This window comes from Camellia sinensis, chromosome 4 (genome assembly GCF_055761805.1).
Source record: "Camellia sinensis isolate YWXY chromosome 4, ASM5576180v1, whole genome shotgun sequence".
In the NCBI taxonomy this organism is placed as follows: Eukaryota; Viridiplantae; Streptophyta; class Magnoliopsida; order Ericales; family Theaceae; genus Camellia; species Camellia sinensis.
Window position 1 is genome coordinate 47,659,802 of NC_138964.1, and position 21,340 is coordinate 47,681,141.

General features: G+C 34.0%; 1 protein-coding gene across 1 annotated transcript in view; it reads left to right on the forward strand.

The window, feature by feature from the left end:
* The first annotated feature begins 5,064 nt into the window (after positions 1-5,064).
* Positions 5,065-21,340, forward strand: part of LOC114292227 (uncharacterized) — a 30,862-nt gene continuing 14,586 nt past the window's right edge. The window contains exons 1-2 of the mRNA XM_082923252.1: positions 5,065-7,502; positions 9,448-9,558. Of these exons, the coding sequence (XP_082779378.1) occupies positions 5,065-7,502; positions 9,448-9,558 (2,549 nt within the window). The remainder of the gene's footprint in view (positions 7,503-9,447; positions 9,559-21,340) is intronic.

Here is a 21,340-nt window from a genome sequence, read left to right on the forward strand (position 1 = left end):
TTCTTTCATGAAAAAAAAAAAAAAATTAACTATTTGTATTGTATTTTGAGTATGAAAAGAGCACATTACCTATATAAGTACCATTCTTTAGCATTCATGATCACATATATCTAGATATATTATTGTTGAGAATCTTTGAAAATTCCTACTGGATTTCATGTTCATCCCATCTATTTTTAACTATTTTCTAGAATGAAGTCAGAAACACCGGTTGAAGATTCAAGAAGTCTATTTATTTCTTTGTGAATTAGATATTTATTGTGACATGAAATGTATATTCTGATTTAGGGTTGATGAGTGTCTCCCTATGTAATTATCTATTTTGAGTATTTGACTGTAAACCTTGGCATGTATTATTGTTGTAATTCTTCAAGAGAGAACACTATTTCTATTACTCTAGTGTAATGCTTATTTGTATTTACAAATGTATTGAATAAATGCACTTGGATTAAAGGTTTTGGTAATGTTTCCTAGTAACAAAATTTGGGGTGTGACAACTGCCCTGTTTTCTATTGTAAAGGAAATGTTTTTATGAATTGTGATATAAACCTGGCATTGCATGGTTTTGAAAAGAGATATAAAATGTTTTGGCACGAGCATTACATATGCATTTACCTTATAGCTTTGTTAAGATTTATACACTATGTTAGAGTATCTCTACTAGGCTTTGACTCACCTTATGTGGAAAACCATTTTCCGGTGCTAATGACATGCCTCCGCCAAGGCTGTAGCTTGGGAGGACTTGGAGCTGAGAGCTTTTTGTTATTGTTGTAACTATTTTGTATAAGTCTAGGGCTTTAATTATATTAAGTTTAATCTCACTTTTGTTGTAACCACGCATCTTCATGGAAAGTTGTAGCCACTAGGGCATTTATATATCTGTTTAACTTGTATTTCATATCATTAACTCGTGGCACATGCTATAGATTCCGGATTAGGACTTACGAATGTATAATTGCATGTGTTACCTTTTGTACAATGAGATTACATGAATGGAAGACAATTACTTCGACACATGTTGTTATTTAATTAATATTGTGGGATGAATTATGGTTATTATTTTGGGGCGTTACATTAAGATTCTATAGTATTTAAAATCTTAGTATGATTCAAATCATTTGATCGAACTAAGATCGTAAAATTTTAAAATTCTACTAGCAAAATTGGAATTTTGATAACCATACTGTAGATGTCGGTGAAGACTAGCTAGTCAAAGTCATTGAGTATCATAATTGGAATTTTGATAATCATGATGTAGAAATTAGTGAAGACTAGCTAGTTAAAGCCACTTGTCGGCTTGCATTGCATAAATCATAGAATTTTAAAATCCTACTTGTAAAATTGGAATTTCGATAACCATACTGTATATACCAGTGAAGACTAGCTAGTCAAAGTTATTTAGTATCATAATTGGAATTTTGATAATCATGATGTAGACATTAGTGATGACTAGTTAGTCAAAGTCACTTGTCGGTTTGCATTGCATCAATCATAGAATTTTAAAATCCTACTAGTAAAATTGGAATTCTGATAACTATATTGTATACACCGGTGAAAACTAGCTAATCAAAGTCATTTAGTTTCATAATTGGAATTTTGATAATCATGATGTAGACATCAGTGAAGACTAGTTAGTCAAAGTCACTTGTCGGTTTGCATTGCACCAATCCTAGAATTTTAAAATCCTATTAGTAAAATTGGAATTTTGATAACCATACTGTATATGTCGGTGAAGACTAGCTAGTTAAAGTCATTTAGTATCATAATTGGAATTTTGATAATCATGATGTAGATATCAGAGAAGACTAGCTGGTCAAAGTCACTTGTCGGTTTGAATTGCACCAATCCTAGAATTTTAAAATCCTATTAGTAAAATTGGAATTCTGATAACCATACTGTATATATCGGTGAAGAGTAACTAGTCAAAGTCATTTAGTATCATAATTGGAATTTTGATAATCATGACGTAGATATCAGAGAAGACTAGCTGGTCAAAGTCACTTGTCGGTTTTGTATTGCATTAATATTTTGGTGGAAAATCATGTGCGTACTGTTTTAGGGGTGTATACCATATGTATTTTATCATAAAAATATATAATTTTATTATAAAATTTCATAATATCAATTACAAAATGCATAATCTTGTCATAAATTAACATAATAAAATGTTCAAAATTTTGTGGTTCATATTGCAATAGTTTATGACTTGGTTACGATATTTTTTGTTACGCTAATTTGTGATGAGATTATATATTTTATAATTAATGTTACAAAATTTTAGAATAAAATTACTCATTTTATAGTAGGGTGTATATGGTATGCACACCATAGCATTCTCCATATTGGGTATAAGGCATTCTGCTTTCTCCATTATTCACATTATGGGTTGTCAAATGCTCTATGAAAAAAAAAAATTGATAATTATCTCCCAATAATTTTATCATATTTTTTTTTATAAAATAAATTTTAATGACAATTATTTTTGAAAATAAATATCATAAAGTCATGTGGTCAATTATCAAATTAATTTAATTTTTTAAATTAATACGTACAAAATAAATAATGCAAATCACTAAAATTTGACCCGTTAAAATCTCACATATATATGCAAACATCTTCCAACGTAATAAATGGACTAGAGAGGATTTTTCCTCTCGAGCTTGTCTTTTACGAGTCATCGCTCACTTAATGCATGCTATATACAATATACGTATTATTTTTATGTAGCTTTTTTTATATATGTTATATATTTTTATGGTCATGTTACGAAATTTTTTAGTTTATAATTCAGAAATGATATTACGAATTTCGTGATAATGTTACGTATTTTCGTGATAATGTTACATATTTGTTTGTTAGAAAATGTTTAGATAAAAATATGTGTAGCATTACCAGTAACATTACCATAAAATATATAACTTCATTTTTGAATCACAAATTGTCATAACTCTACTAAAAAATTACATTACATTTACCACAAAAATAAGTAATATACATCACAAAAATGCGTAACAAGATGCATATGGGTGTGTACTATAGAATTTCTCTCGGGATTATTCAACATCGCAAATGTCATAACAAAATCATTTGAAGTCATAATTAAAAATAATAGTAACTCATAACCAAACACTAATTGAGGTATAGGAAAACACATCTTCGATTGTAACCAAAATAATAACCATAATAAGTCATAACTAATATCACAATAAGTTATAACCAAAGATTATAATCAAAATCACTTGAGGCATAACCAAAAAAAAAAAAAAACAAAAAAAAAAAAAAAATCTTTAGTAATAACCAAAATAAAAATAATAATAGACTAACACCACAATGAGTTATAATTACGTTATAACCAACACCACAACAAATCAAAATAAAAATAAAAAATTATAACTTGGCATAAGTTACATACCCAAAAATGAGTGTGTATTATAGAATTTTACAGGTCTTGGTGTATGTCTTTTTAAGGATGGGGTTGTCATAAAAAAATCTCATATTTTTTCCATTTTCTTTTTGTCTTTATAACTTTTTGGACGAATTACACTAACAGTTCTTATAGTTTGGAGTTGTGTTATTTTGATTCCTGACTTTTCAATTATGATATATTTGACCCTAAATTTTAAATCTTATTTCAAATAAGGACAATTGAAGGCATTGTTGCTCAATTTGAAGGATAAAGTCATCATACAACTTATTTTGTATTGGTAAACTTATATGTTGTTTGAATTATAATGGCATTTTTTTAATGAATAATGTTGGAACTTTATTAGTTATAAAGTTTTGTTTGGTTTGGTTTTCAAAATCTATTTTCAAACTTTTTTTCTAAGAAACTAAAAATTAAATTGTTGAAAAAAATTAAAAACACATCATTTTTATATAATTTTATCTATGAGAATGTAGAAATAATTTTTTTTGATATTTATTTTCATTAAATTAGTTTTATTTTTTCAAAAATCAAATATAGCGACAACTTTGATGCCATTATTAAACCAATCCATTAAATAAAAAAATTAAAAATTAAAAATATTTCATATATTAAACATATCGATTATATATTAAAAATCTAATAACCATCTATTACATGATAACCATCCAAAAATATATATTAACAACAAATACAACCATCTATTATATAATAACCATATAAAAATATCAACAAAAACAATCACCCATTACATGATCATCATCCAAACGGATACTAAAAATTAATTTGGTAAAAAAATAAAAGATAAAAGATTTATCATTTTATATATTTTACCTTTGGTGAGTAGAAATAATTTTTATTTTTGTCAAACTAGTTTATGTTTTATCAAATTGATGACTTTGCCTTGAAATGAATTAAAATGTCTTCAATTGTCCTTATTTGAAACGAGATTCAAAATTTATGATCAAATGTATCGCAATTGAAAGGTCAGGGATCAAAGTGACACAAGTCTCAAACTACAGGGACTGTTAGTATAATTCATCCTAATTTTTTTTCAAAATTATCTCAATTTTCTTTTTCATTTTTTGCCCCATCTTGTATAATCTAAAAAGTAAATTTTTTAAAAAATTCCAAAATAATGAGAAAGTCAAAAATAAGCCAAAAAGTCTCTTTTTTTTGGGGGGCGCTTATTTTTGTCTTTTCTAGACTTTTAAAATTATTTTTAAATTTCTTAGTTCGTCTTATCAAGTTAAATTTAAATTTTTTAATTATTTTTTTAAAAAAATATTCAATAAAAATGAAAATAAACCATATTTGATAGTCAGCAACCATTACAACCTTTGTTAATAGTCAGCAACCATAAAGCATTTGGCCATAAAGCATTTGGCCTCCCCCCTGTTAATAGTCAGCAACCATTACAACCTTTGTTTTTGAATCTAGGGGCAAAGATGGTCTCTAACAATCGACTCTTTCACCTCTTTTTGTTTCTTTGTTTTTTCCAAATTACTTGTTTGCATGCCCAACTGTGCACTGAAGAGCAGAGCTCTGCATTGCTCCAATTTAAGCAACAATTATCCTTCGATAAATTTGCTTCCGAATATTACTGTGATTATTACTACGGAATCCTTTCTTACCCGAAGATGGAGTCGTGGAAGGAGGGTTCTGATTGTTGCTCGTGGGATGGGGTCGAGTGTGACAACAACACAAGTCAAGTAATTGGCCTCGACCTCAGTTGCAGCTGGCTCGACGGCACCATCCACCCCAATAGCACCATCTTCTACTACTTTCCTCACCTCCAAAGCCTCAACCTTGCTTTCAATGACTTTGGTATGTCTCCAATCTCATCTGAATTTAGTCGATTCACCAGACTGACACACCTCAACCTCTCTGGCTCTGTTTTTTCTGGCAAAGTCCCTATAGAAGTCTCCTTTCTGAGCAAATTGGTCTCGCTTGATCTCTCTTACAATGATTTGAGGTTTGAATTACTTGTTCAAAACTTAACCAAGGCAAGAGAACTTAATCTTGCGGGTGTAAGCATATCTTCAGTGGTCTTTAATTCCTTGCTCAATCTCACTTCTTTAACACTTCTCGATCTTAGTTGGTGTGGATTGCTTGGAAAATTTCCTGACGGAATATTCAATTTACCACATCTGAATGAGTTGCGTATATTTGATAATCTTGCTCTCACTGGTTATTTTCCCGAGTTTATAAACTCAAGCAGTCCTCTCCAGTACTTGGACCTTTCACAAACTAATTTCTCTGGAGAACTACCTGACTCAATTGGGAATTTGAAGTCCTTGAAAATGTTGGCTGCCTATGATTGTAAATTTTATGGATCCATCCCTACGTCTCTCGGAAACCTTACGGAAACGACTGTTTTAGACATCAAAAATAACAATTTCACTGGCATGCTCCCATCTTCACTTTCAAACCTTGGAAATCTCGTCTACTTGCAAGTTTCAGGTAATAATTTTGAAGGTATAATTTCGGATTTTTTACCCAACAGTAAAAGTATTCTTTCTTTACATATTGGTTCAAATAACTTCAGCGGTCCATTCCCATCATTGGTTTCAAACCTAACATCACTGGTTGAGTTAGATTTGTCGCATAATCAGCTAAGAGGACCTCTTCCATCACAAATAATTGGATTTCCAAATCTAACGTTGTTAAGTTTAGATGATAACTTAATCAATGGTAAAATTCCATCTTGGGTCTTCAGCTTACCAGCATTGAATCAATTAAGCGTCCGTAATAACAAATTGACTGGGCATGTAAAAGAGTTCAAATCCACTTATTTAGTTGATGTTGATTTGAGCAGTAACAACCTACATGGTAGGTTTCCAAGTTCAAACTTCAAACTCGTGAGCCTTAATAGTCTCATTCTTTCATCAAATAACTTCAGTGGTAAGCTAGACATGCTCTGCCATGCAATTTCCCTTCAAATTCTTGTCCTGTCTAATAATAGCTTTAATGGTGTTATTCCACAATGTTTAGGAAATTTAGGTTTCTCTGTGCTTGATCTGGGGAAGAATAATTTTTCTGGCACCATTCCTAATACATTTGTAAAGGGAAATTACTTTCATACTATCAACCTTAATGGAAATGGATTTGAGGGGATAGTACCAAAATCTTTAGTCAATTGCAAAAATCTACGAGTGCTAGATCTTGGATGTAACAAGTTGTCCGACAAATTTCCATATTGGTTGGAAAAACTACAATGGTTGCAAGTTCTAATACTGAGATCTAACAAATTCAATGGAGCCATGCCAGCTTCCAAAGCCAAATTTCCCTTCCTTAAGTTGCGAGTTATGGATTTGTCAGACAATTATTTTACTGGTCCATTGCCGGGAAAATATTTCAAGAATTTCAATGCTATGATGAATGTCGACGAAGCCAGTTTTAAATTGGAATACTTAACAGCTGGTGGATATTACTATCGTTTGACTATAGTAATCAAAGGATCAACCATAGAAATGGAAAAAGTCCTAACCATTTTCACTGCAATTGATTTATCAAAAAACAAATTCAAAGGTCAGATTCCACAGATCATTGGAAAGTTAAATTCAATCCGAGGGCTCAACTTGTCACACAATAGGCTTACAGGTCATATACCAACATCTGTTGCTAATTTGACAATGCTCGAATGGTTAGACCTCTCTTCCAACAAACTCAATGGGGCGATACCTCAACAACTAAGGAATTTGAAATCCCTTGAAGTCTTAAACCTTTCACAAAATCAACTAATAGGACCGATACCACAAGGCAACCAATTTGATACATTCTTAAATGGTTCCTACACTGACAACTTGGCATTATGTGGACCTCCATTGTCAAATGCATGCAATCCAAGGACACCACAACCACCAACCTTGATGTTTCAACAAGAAGACAATACTTCAAGTGGATTCAACTGGGAAGTCATATTACCGGGTTATATATGTGGGTTGGTGTGGGGACTTGTTATGGGATATCTTATGTTCTCTAGAGGAAAACCTCAATGGCTTGTGAGGATCATTGAAGGTGAACGAAACGAAAGCAGAAAGAGATTTAAAAAGCATGCTCACACGAACAGAAGAAGGTGAATTAGCCAATGCAAGTGGTGTCATTTGGTAAGTATTACAATGAATTTCTGCAATCTTTTGCTTGATCATGAAAAACTATGGCTTGGTTATAGTTTTTATCTAGTCTATTTTTAGTTTCTTAGCAGTTATTTGTATCATACATAATAAAGCTAGTTTATTTCCTTTGATGTTTATACAAAGCACTTGATTGGAAATCATCATGCGAAAAAATAAAAAATAAAATCATGGACGTAATAAATGAGTAGCGAACATAAAGGTTTGTTATTGACTCTAGTAGCTGCAATTGAAAAAGGTACAAGACTTGGACACTTTTTTAATATATATATATATATATATATATTTAAATTTACTTTTATGCTCTAAACTATAGTCACTTTTTCTGCTTCATTTGTAAATTATTAATTGCATCTATTTAGTCTTTATTGTTCATGATTTCAGTTCATATAGTCCGATTGGAGACAATTTGTCCAATCATTAACGCTAAAAATCTAATCTAATGGTTAAAAAAATAATTTTACAATTTGGACAACCAAACACCCATAGTTCTTTCTACTTCAAATAATGAATAAGAAAATGAGTGCGTGGTTCGGTAAATTTACATCAACCTCTCCTAATGATAGTGGGTTAACACTCAACTTATTTTTATCAGTAACATTAGTTATATGGATGAAAAAATAATACGTTTACCTTGTTTGGTTTAATTCACTTTTCAAAAAATTGAATATTTTTGTTTTGTTTTGTTTTCCTTTTTAGTGATTTTTTAAAATATTTTACGCAAATTTTTTATTTCTTAAATACATCTAATTTAGATACACTTAAAAAATATAATATTTGTGAAATAAAAAATAAAAAATTCACCAATTACAAAAAAATTACAAATATATATATATATATATATATATATTAAAATTCAATACATTTTCATATTTTGTTATATTTAATGAATTTTTTAATAGTTTAATATTTTGTTATACGGTAAACTATAGTCACGTTTTTTTACTTCATTCCTAAATTATTAGTTGCATTGCATCCATTTATTGTTTCTTATTTCAATTCATATGGTTTAATTGGAGACAATATCTGCAAATTAGCAATACTGAAATTTTAATCTAATGGGTAAAAATAATAATTTAAGAATTTAGAAAATTTAAATCATAGAACTAAACCCTATCTTTTCTTATTCAGACTTACAAGACAGCTCACCCTTTACAACTAAACACCTATATTCCTCTCTACCGCTCATCTCAAATAACGAATAAAACAAATGTGTTTTTGGTTGTACAATTTAGAGTAAATTACACAGGTTTCTCTTAAAATTTGAAGAAAACAAGCCCTCTTTTATGCTTTTGCTTTCTATTATTAATATGGGAAAGAGTTCTATCTAATTTACTGTTGAAATAGAACTGTGATAATTGGTTCGTAAGATACATTATAGGTCTTATTTTGATAATCTGAATTGCACAATTTGTAAAGTTTTTTTGTGTAGATAACATAAAATAAAATTTAGATTAATGTCATATTTATATCCATATATATATTTTCATATTAGTCTGTGAAAAAAATGAATGGACAATTTCAAAATTATACTTGTGATTTGTTTTTTTTAAACAAATATAATGAAATCATATAGTTATAAATAAAATGAATCTAATTTATTTTTAAAAAAATTATCAAAATAGGATATGCGGTGGCCCTATAAACCCCAACAACACCCCCTAGTAAAACTGTGGATGGGAGAGAATCATTTCCCATTAAAATTGAGAAACACCGAAAATGTTTTCATTGTTTTCATTTTTTTTCCCCATTGTTTTCATACATTAATTTAAGCTATCTAATAAGCATATATATGGTTTTCAAAATATGTTTGGGTGACATGTATGTCAAATCTAATATGTTCAGGGAATTCAGTAATTGTAGCAATCTTTGATTTGTGTCATGTAGTTGTGGTGCATTTCAATTTGATCTAAGCGGCGTAGCTTTTGGAGCCATGGCAAATTTTGGTCAAGCTGATGCATTACGCAATGCTGGGAAGTTGCAGATACAATATCAAAGGTTAATATATATATATATATATATATATATATATGTTAGTGGGTGTGTGTTTACTTGATGAGTGTATTTGTTAAATCTGTAAAATATAAATTTTAATTTTGATATAAAAATAAATATGTTGTGTGCTATTTAAGTAGTAAAGATATTGTTTCCCATATTGAAGATCTTGGATTGGAATCTTTTGCTCGGTTCGTATTTTCTCGTGTTTGGAATAATAGAAAACGAAAGTCAATGAAATTTTTTTTTTTTTTATTATCAACAAAAAACAAGCTTATTTAGATATGAAATGTTTTTTACTTTTAAACAAAAGCCAGTTTGTATACTACCACCGCCACTCTCACCTCCAGCACCACACCATCATCACCATGGCCACCACCATTGTCATTGTCTCTATCACCGTCACCGCTGCCCCACTACCATGCTACCACCTCTACCTCTACCTTCATTCTACCACCACTACTACCACCACCAAACATAGAAAAATATTTTCCACCCAAAAAAATGAAGCGTAAATTTACAATTGCCAATATTTGGCCATGCATGCACCTTCTCTCTGCATCTCACATGTTAATAAGGCCAAAAATGACATTTTAATTTGGCAATTTGTTAAAAAAAGAAAATGACATTTTCATTTGACAATTTGAGATCCATTTGATTCACTATAGTTGAGTGTTGGTTGCTATTTGTATATACATTTGACTTTTAGAGTGTCACTAGTCATTTACTCAATAGTTATTGGCAGCCAGCATATGTTGTTTCTCAAAATCTGATGGGTGGAAATTGGTGATAGTGACAATACACTTTGTATTGTTTGTGTAGTGTTGCAGATTGTCAATTCAATTTCCGTGGATTCATTTGGTGAATAGTTGTAATGACTGGATTTTTTTTTTTATATTTATAAAATCATTATACAATTTAATTGAATGGTTGTTGCACCACGTGATTAGTGATTTTTTTTTATTTTTTATATTAAAAGATCATTTGTAAATGGGTTTATGATAATTGAAACACAATTTTTAATTTGTTACACAAGTTCAGGGTGAAATTTGTGTCTCTTAAGTTAAATATCTTACTTTTGTAAAATTTTAAAAATAGTCGTATAGCTCAAACATTATGAAAATTTTATGAAGTGTTTATGCATGAGTATTTATTTTTTGAAAATTCACAAATTGAACAGTGTTCAGTTTAATTTATAGCAGAATTTTGTGTTGAGATTTGATGTTAAAATCATGACTTGAGGTAAAACTTATTGGGTTTAGTTTTATATATATTTGGGGCATGTTTGGTTTATAGTGAAAATTTAATTCAAGAGTCATAATTTAGAATCAATCTAATTTGGGTTTATATAATACATGTTCAACTGTTTGGCGCTTTTTAATTATGTGAATGGAAGGTTCCACATCGAGAGTAGTTATTATTTATTATACTGTATTATAATAAATGTTTAAAATGCAAATTTATGGTGTGTTTTATTAAACAAAAAAATATATTTTGTGACAAGAAAAATTATATTATTTTATATTACAAAATATTAAAGTGTTATTAAAATATTTTTAATTGATGTATATATATATAAATAGATCAATATTTGAATATAAAAAAATAAAAAATAAATAAATAGAGAGGCAACCCACGTGGGCACCCCCTCTCCTTTATCTTTTCTTTTCCCTTTCTTCTTATTTTTTTTGGGGGGTAAATTACACTCACTTCCCTTGAAATTTCTGATAATTACAGGAATTTTTCCTGTAGTTTTAATAATTACAAAAATTATCTTTACTTTTGAAACTATTATTAAGATTTCTCTACCATTAGTCTTCTATTAATTTATTTAACAGAATTCTAATGACGTCATGCTGACGCCATGTACTATGAGTAAAAAATTTCAAGATTGGCCTTATATATTCAAATAGTAAATTTCACTCACAACCGCTGAGGTTTTACAAAAAATTAATAAAGACTCATACATTATTTTAATAATGTTAAACAAAATTATTAAATTGGGAGCTTTTTTGATAAATCCATTTTCTAAGAGCTTTATTCCATCCAACCCATATTCTTTTTGACTATTCCATTAGGTCCAATTTGAGATAAGAAGACCAAAATACCCTTTTCATCTACTTATGTTCCATTTAGTTCACATTATTTTCTTATGTTTCAATAAGTCCTATGGGTGACATAATTACCAAAATACCCTTAATGTGAATGTTCACACCGTCAATATAAATGTTTATATCGTCAATGTGTAGGGGCCCGGCTCATGTCGATCCTCGTGGGTGCCCGGAAAAATTCGAGTCGGGCCGGGTCGGCCCACAAACCAAAAAAATAGGCCCGACCCGGCCCGTTGATAATATGAATATTCATATTGACAAGTTAACATTCACATTAATAGGAGTGTAAAATTGGTCTGCGGCCTGTGGGCGGCCCGAAACCAGCCCGTCGCCCGGGGCGAGCTCGGGCCGGCCCGTTCACATTATGAATATTCACATTAACATATTAACATTAACATTAACATTAACATTGACAAGAGTGTAAAATTGGCCCATGACTTGTGGGCAGCTCGAAGCCCGGGCCCGGCCCGGCCCATTGACAATGTGAATATTCACATTGACATGTTAACATTCACATTGATAGGAGTGTAAAATTAGCCCGCGGCCTATGGCTGGCCCGAAACCCGCCTGCGGCTCGTGGGCTGCCCTGGGCGGGCCCGGCCCGACCCATTGATAATGCAAATATTCACATTGACATGTTAACATTCACATTGATAAGAGTATAAAATTAGCTCGCGCCCCGTGGCTGCCCGAAACTAGCCCACGGCCCGTGGGCGGCCCGGGGCTAGCCCGACCCGGCCTGTTGATAATGTGAATATTCACATTGACATATTGACATTCACATTGATAAGAGTGTAAAATTGACTCGCGTCCCATGGGCGGCCCGGGGCGAGCCCGGTCCGGCCCGTTGACAATGTGAATATTCACATTGACATATTAACATTCACATTGATAGGAGTGTAAAATTGGCCTGTGGCTTGTGGGCGGCCTGAAGCCCGCCCGCTGCCTAGGGCGGGCCTGGCCCGGCTCGTTGACAATGTGAATATTCACATTGACATATTAACATTAACATTGATAAGAGTGTAAAATTAGCCCGTGACCCGTGGGCAGCCCGAAGCCCGGCCCCAGGCCGACGCGGGCCCAGCCCGTTGACAACGTGAATATTCACATTGACATGTTAACATTCACATTGATAAGAGTGTAACATTAGCCCGTGCCCCGTGGTTGCCCAAAACACGCCCACAGCCCGTGGACGGCCAGAGGCGGGCCCGGCCCGGTCTGTTGACAATGTGAATATTCACATTGACATGTTAACATTCACATTAATAAGAGTGTAAAATTGACTCGCGTCCCATGGGCAGCTCGAAGCCCGTGTGCAGCCCGAGGTGGCCCGGGTTTGGGTTCGGGCCTACCCGGGCCGCGGGCGAGCTTTGGGCAATAGACAAGTTTTACACTCCTATCAATGTTAACGTTAACATGTCAATGCGAATATTCACATTGTCACGGGTCGGGCCAAGCCCGCCTCGGGCTGTGATCGGGCTTCGGGCCGCCCACGGGCTGCGGGCCAATTTTACACTCCTATCAATGTGAATGTTAACATGTCAATGTGAATATTCACATTGCCAACGGGCCGGGCCCGCCTTGGCCTGAGGTCGGGCTTCGAGCTGCCCACGGGTCACGGGCCAATTGTACACTCTTATCAATGTGAATGTTAACATGTCAATGTGAATATTCACATTGTTAACAGGCCGGGCCGGGCTCGCCTCGGGCCGCCCACGGGCCGTGGACGGGTTTCGGACAGCCACGGGGCGTGGGCTAATTTTACACTCCTATCAATGTGCATGTTAATATGTCAATGTGAATATTCACATTGTCACGGGTCGGGCCAAGCCCGCCTCAGGCTGCGGTCGGGCTTCGGGCCGCCCACGGGCTGCGGGCCAATTTTACACTCTTATCAATGTGAAGTTAACATGTCAATGTGAATATTCACATTGTCAACGGGCTAGGTCGGGCCTGCCCCGGGCAGCGGAAGGGCTTTTGGCCTTCCATGGGCCGCGGGCCAATTTTATACTCTTATCAATGTGAATGTTAACATGTCAATGTGAATATTCACATTGTCAACGGGCCAGACCGGGCTCACCCCGGGCCGCCCATGGGCCGCGGGCGGGTTTCGTTCCGCCACGGGAGGGGGGCCAATTTTACACTCCTATTAATGTGAATGTTAACATGTCAATGTGAATATTCACATTGTCAACGGGCCGGGCCGGGCCGAGTCAAGCCCGCCCTGGGCTGCTGTCTAGTTTTATACTCTTATCAATGTGAATGTTAACATGTCAATGTAAACATTCACATTGTCAACAGGCCGGGCCGTGCCCGCCCACGGGCCGTTGTCAGGTTTCGGGCAGCTACGAGGCGCGGGCTAATTTTACACTCCTATCAATGTGAATGTTAACATGTCAATGTGAATATTCATATTGTCAACGGACCGGGCCGGGCCCGTCCCGGGCTGCGGGCGGGCTTTTGGCCGCCCATGGGCCGCGGCCCAATTTATACTCTTATCAATGTGAATGTTAACATTGACATGTTAACATTCACATTGTCAACGGGCTGGACCGGGCCCGCCCCGGGCCGCCTATGGGCCGTGGGCGGGTTTCGCGCCACCACGGGACGGGGGCCAATTTTGCACTCCTATTAATGTGAATTTTAACATGTCAATGTGAATATTCACATTGTCAACGGGCGGGGCCCGCCCTGGCTCGCGGGCGGGTTTCGGGCTGCCCACGGGCCAATTTACATTCCTACAAATGTGAATTTTAAAATATGAATGTTCGCATAGTTAAATTACTAATCGTTGAAAAAATATTTATAAGGGTATCAAAATTAAATATAAGGGCATAAGTGTCCAAGAAAATAGTGTAAATCAAGAAAATGGACTTTATGGAATAAAACTATACATACATGAGACTAAATGGGTTAAAAAATTTATTCATGGACTTCTTGGGTTAAAACACTTCTAAATTGGACTTATCAATAAAAATCCCTATTAAATTCTATACAATATAAAAAAAAATTCTAAATTGTTAAGACAAGCATATATATATAGTAGAATAACCAAACATTGCCTTATCTAAAAAAAAAAGAGCTAATAAATTGTGTCACGCCCCACTTTTTTATTACTCGGAATCCATTACCAAAGCCATTAATATAAATTCCATTTCAGAGATAATATAAGGAAGCTCATTACATTTATATGAGTACATCAGTAAAAGTTCTCTCGCTCGGGTAAGGATGAATGCAAAATAAATGTACAATTAGATAAATTGCCCGTAGGCTTACATCATTTAAAAATCAAGAAGAAGGGTGTAACCTTTTTACATCAATGGCATTCCGCTCACACAAAAGAGGCCCCGTGGCCAACAAATAAGAAGATCCAAAATCTTGAAGCACATCCTGATTATCACCTTAAAAAGATTCAACAACGTGGAATGAACATAGAGTCCAGTAGGGATCTGAACATGATCCTCAACAATAACAACTTACAGATAGCTATGATCATGAATGCTCATACCATATAATAATGTGACACTTTATAATTAAAGTATACTTACAATAATAACTTTCTCAAAACATTCTTTTGATTCAATAACACCAAGATTCACTTTTATTATTCCTTTTTCCATCTAAACAACTATCACACCATGGCCGTATTTTTTTTTTTTTCCATTTTATATCAAAATACTACACACCCTTACTTAATTTTCGAAAACACGTTCATCAAATTCATTTTTCTCACGTTGTTCGTAACTCAAATATAAACATGATTTGTCTCAACGGACTCATCACATTCCACAACTTAAACTCATAATCCAAGAAATACTTTCAATAAGATAACTTATGGCGAAACTCCTTCAACCACTCTCAAAATTTATAATGTATGCAATTACTCAACATGTGAGACCATTAAACCTTGCAAAACCACAATTTATCATAATACATGATACACAATCGAAATGAAACAACGACGATACACAACCCCCTGCTCGACCTGCCGCAGCACGGTAGGCCAATGATACATCTCTCCACAATAACATGCCAATTTACCAGAAACCAGATGGAAGAGAATGGTACCTCTACCTCCATTTCTCCAGGCGTTAGCTGGAAGGGAATGATACCTCTGATTCTCAGCGCAACCAATTCTCCAAGCGCTAGCTGGAAGGCAATGGTACCTCTGATTCTCAGCGCATTGCACATCTTCCAACCATCATTTCATACCACATTCATGGATAACACAAGTGTACTATAGACATATAATCACAACAACAATCACAATGTCATCCTCCGCCGATGACCAAGGACAAAACCTCTAAGCAAGACATATGTTAAACTCATAATACTATTAACCAATTCTCCAAGGTTTTAGACCAACAATCAACACGACTCCAAGGTTTCATCTATCGCTTGATGTACTTTTCTCAATTAAGAGGACATTATCGTTTCATCTTCCTTTGATATTTAATTTAAAAAAATTCCAAATTTACAAAACGCAAAGTACACCAATCACAACTCAACTTTCACAATTTAGACAAGGAACTCCCACATTGATTAGACAATCACAATTTACTCCATTTCTACTTAACGAAGGTTTAACTCAATGAATTCTAATCTCATGATTAAATCCCTTTTTATCAATCAACGAATTATCAATTGTTGGACTTAACTAAAATCAACTTAACACAAGTCAAATACACAAATTCATGAAAACTCGTTTTAATTCCCAAGCATAACCACATCAATAATTAAATCTCTTGGTTCATAACATGATAAATTCATCAACTCGTTGTGTTTTAAACATAGCCAATCCAACACAGATAAAAGCTCAAATTATGAAACCCATTTTAATCATAAATCAATTTCTCAAATCACTCATCAAATTTCTTAAATTCATCACACAATTATTTAACAATTTTAACCCCTTTTTATCCATTAGGCATTTCAACAAAATTAGGGTTTTAACTCTCTAATCAAGAATATAAAGAATCACACCCCAAATTAACCCAACATCAACCCACCACATAATATTTCAATCTCTACACCCATATCATATACCCTCTATCATGATTTTCGAAAAATAATCCATATCAACATGGTTTAATGCAATACAAACTTACCACATGTCTATCCATAGTAGAGGTATTGAAAAGAATCAAAGAAACCCCTACCTTAATGATTGATGAAGAAGAGATGAAACCCTAGCTTCAAGAGAGAGAGAGAGAGAGAGAGAGAGAGAGAGAGAGAGAGAGAGAGAGAGAGAGAGAAATGAGCAAAATGTGTAAAAAAATCGGACCAAAATGTTATAAAAAATAGAGTTTCGGACTGCCTAATTGGCCGCTCATGCGGCCAAATCCACCGCTCGAGCGGCTCACCTTGACCGCTCGTGCTCCACTTGTGCGCTCTAGACAGTAGCAAAAAATCTGGGTGTCAAGCTCCACCGCTCGAGCGGCCCTCCTCCGCACGTGCGGCCTTGGCCCAGTCGCTCAAAATCTCAACTTCGCTCCCGGGTACCCCAGACTCACTCGCACACCTTCCGAAAAAGTGATATTCAACAACGACTAAGATACAAACAAGAAAATAATTTCCGGACGTTTCAAATTCAACGAGGATAACAGAAAATGGATCGAAGAAGAAATGAAAAGGAGAAAAAGGAACCGGTCATCACAAATTGATCATCATTAAACCTTATACTAGATTAAATACAATCTTTTATTTGAAAATTACGAAACAAAGTATAAAAGATGTTTTATTTTTTAAAAAGACTGCCAATTTTATAATAATTATTTTGAGAAATTAGAGTTTGAATAAAAATTTAAAAATACATATAGGTATTTGATTTTTTTTTTCGGCATGAAAAATATATATTTGGAGAAATTATTCCTCTCTTTCCATTTTCTTTATTTTCTTTCTTTCTTTTTCTTTCTATTTATTTTCTCATTCATTTTTTCATGTCACTGCAGCAAATAGCAACACCATATAATTTATTATTATTATTATTATTATTATTATTATTATTATTATTTGTTCTCTTCTCTATTCTTTTTCCTCAATTTTTTTCATCATTTTTTTTTCTCTTTCATCAATGTTAGCTAGCATCACCCAATATCATAGCAACTTACGAAATATGAATTTTTCTTTTGTTTTGTAAACATATTTTTGTATTAATTTTTTTAAAGAAAAATAAACATAATATCATTTTATATTTATAATAAAAAAATTGACTTATAAAAATTACCAAATGTTACCTCATAAATATATATTTTTAAAAAAATTATCATTTTATCTTTTCACAATTCTATATTATTCTCAATTTTAATTATCATTAAAAAAAAAAGTCAATATATATTTCTCACCTTAATAATAAAAATTTTAAAAATAAATAAAAAAGTGAAAAAATATCTAATCACGTTATAATAAATTAAAATTAGATGATAGAGAATGAAAGATAAAGAAATCATTTAAGAATAATAAACTATTTAAATTTGTCATTTCTTACATCTAATTAAAATAGAATTTTACTTGAAGAAATAAATTATTTGAAAATAATTATTTGAAAATAATAAAATACTCAAATAATTTGTTATTTATTATATCTGAATTCTATATCTCCCTCTTTGTTTCTTTCATTTAAATTATTTTTATTAAATGAAATCTCAAAATTAATTCAAATAAGAAACATGGATATTCTTTCTTAATTTGATTAATGATTGATTTTTTTTTTTCTTTTAAACTTATGTTCAAAGCTTATAGTGGGAAAAAAAAATACAAAGTCATGGAAATACAAAAAAATAAAAATAAATAATAAATAATAATAATAATAATTGTGAGAGATAAAATGATAATTTAATATATAGGTAAATTACAATTAAAAAGTATTAAGTGTAAAGGGTATTATAGTCATTTGCATAACCAAGTTAACACAGTTTGGCTTAAATTAACCGCCGGGGGGGGGGATATTGATAATGTCAGAAAAAGTAAGGGTAGTTTCTATAATTATTGAAACTACAGAAGAGGTTCCTATAATTGTCAGAAATTGTAACGCTCCGAATAAATAACACAATAAGTACTCATTAACTTCCAATTACATTAACTTGATTCCAAATTGTGATGATCGGTTTTGCTACACGCCTCTTCATTTTTGTTTTCTTTGAAATTCTGTGTCCGGATGTCTCTTCTCTGACTCTCACCCTTGTTATTTCGGGTCGGCTTTTCTTTTGTTTCGGTGGGTGCACGGTCGAGTCCGGAGTGCCCGGGGACCGAACCAGAAAATTCTGGGCTGCTGGGCCAGGGCCACACGTGCGGTGTCCTTAGGCCACACGTGCAGGGTGGGGCCCTACGTGCCGGGAGTGAGGCCGCACGTGCGGTGAGGGTTGGACTGCAGAGGGTTGCACACTGCCTAAAAAGCAGGTGCGGACTGAGGTGCGGGGGACCACCGCACGTGCGGGGTTGAGGGCCACACGTGCGGGGAATGACGCTCTGCACGTGCGGGGTTGGGCGCCGTACGTGCGGCACTCTGGGCAGTCCGAATCTCTGTTTTTTTCTCTCTTTTTGGTCGTGTGTGTATCACATTTTAGGCATTTCCCTCTCATTCTAAACCCTATTTTTCTCCTCATTCTCTCTAGAAAACCTCTTCAAACACTAAAACTCTTTGATTTTACAACCCCTTGGATCTAGATTATTCATCATCATTATCATCATCATCATCTCTCCCTCTCAAGCTTTGGAGATCAAAAGCTAGAGTTTCACTTGGTGTGGTAGAAATCAAAGCTCTCTCATCCTTGATCCTAGGGTTTCTATAACGATCCCAATTTTCCCTTTCTTTGTTTATTGTATTCCGGACTTGGTTCCGTGGTTATGTTGTTGTCTTATTCTCATTTTCATCATTTACTCTTTGTACTTGAGTCTTGGGTTGTGTTGGGCAGGTTTGGAACAGGTTGGTTGTGTTTAGAAATCAAAAGTTAATGCCCAGATTTTGGCTTTCACGCTGGAGCGGGGCTTTTGACGCTGGAGCGGGCCCTTTGTTGTTGCTCATCCGCTCGAGCGGGCGTTTTGACGCTCGAGTGTGAATATTCATCTCCCAGTATTTTCTTTGCAAGTCATTGTATGCTCGAGCGGGAGTTTTGATGCTCGAGTGGGCCCTTTCAATTTTGTTCCTCCACTCGAGCAGGGAGTCTGACGCTCGAGCGGGAACCATGGTCTGCAAAACTTCTGGAAGTGTGCAATCGACGCTCAAGTGGCGCTTTTCACGCTTGAGCGTGAGTCTGTGTCTGACGCTCGAGCAGGGAGTTCCACGCTCGAGCGGGGCGACTTTTATATCAGTCTGAAAAGTGACATTTTGGATCACTTTTTGACTTTCTTTCTCTCTCCTTCTTTTTCAAAACCTCCATTGGAGAGCACCTCACTCTAAAACTCCAACTTCTCTCTAGGGTTTGATCTAGTAGGAGTGATCTTCTATCCTTAGGCCTTTGTAAAAAGTGTGGAGCTTGTTGAGGGCTACATTTTGATCCGAAAATATTGGGGTTTAGAGCACTTTCAAATTTCTTCATCTTCTTCTTTGAGCTCTGAATTTGAGGTAGGGATAACTACTCATTTTTATGGTCTTTGACATAAATTATTGGTCATTTTGATGTAATGTTGAAGTTGGGTAATTTTGGGTGTTAGGGTTTCAAAATGAATAAAGAGGGGTTTGGTTATTTTGACTCATAAATGTGTATCTTGGGTCTTAAAATGATGGTCTTGATGTTGTTGATGATAGATGGGACCTTTGGGTCATTGTAGATAAAAAGGGGGAGAAAGCCCTAAATTGTTGTATGAATTAATTTATATAATTAATTTGGGAATGTTATGGAAATATGAAATTAAGTTGGAAATAATGAAGTTGGCTCATTATAAGAGGGAATGGTGGAGTTGGATTTATTAATCGCTCACTTATGAAATTGTTGTCAAATTATCTGTTGATACATTTATTATCTGTTTAGAAATAAATTGCTTTGGGCTATCAGTGGAGGATAGTCTTGATTGTTGTAGACAATGCATGATGATTAGGCGAATTAAAACTAATCAATTGATTATGTAATCGAATATGACGGTTGGAATAATACATCAAATTTATGTATTGAATGCTCATGTATATGATATGTGTTTATATACATTGCGTTGTGTGGAAGGAGATAGGGGATGCACTCCACAGTTTAGGGGAGGATAGGGGATGGACTCCTAAACCGAATTTTATTTGGGAGGAGATATGGGATGAACTCCATTGATACAACAAATCTGTGTATCATTTATGAAGTATGGAAGTGTTTTAATGTGTTATTGATATAACGAATCTGTGTATCATTTATGAGAGTATAGAAGTGTTTTGATATGAGCTATAGTCTCATTTAATTATTGGCCAGGTTCTGAGCCTTATTCATAAATTGAGAACTGGATAAGTAATGGAAAATGGAATGAAACATGGACATATTTGTCATGAAGTTGAAATGTGTTATAAGTTGGTATATATGAGTTAAACATTCATCGAATGCTAATGTTTTAGTTATTGCTCATATTATGTTTAGCATATCTCTACTGGGCGTTAGCTCACCCTATATGGGACATCATTTTTCAGGTTCAGGTATTATGCCGCCTCCGAGGCCTTAGCTTGGATGGCTGTGGGAGTTGAAGGCTCTTGTTTATTTTTG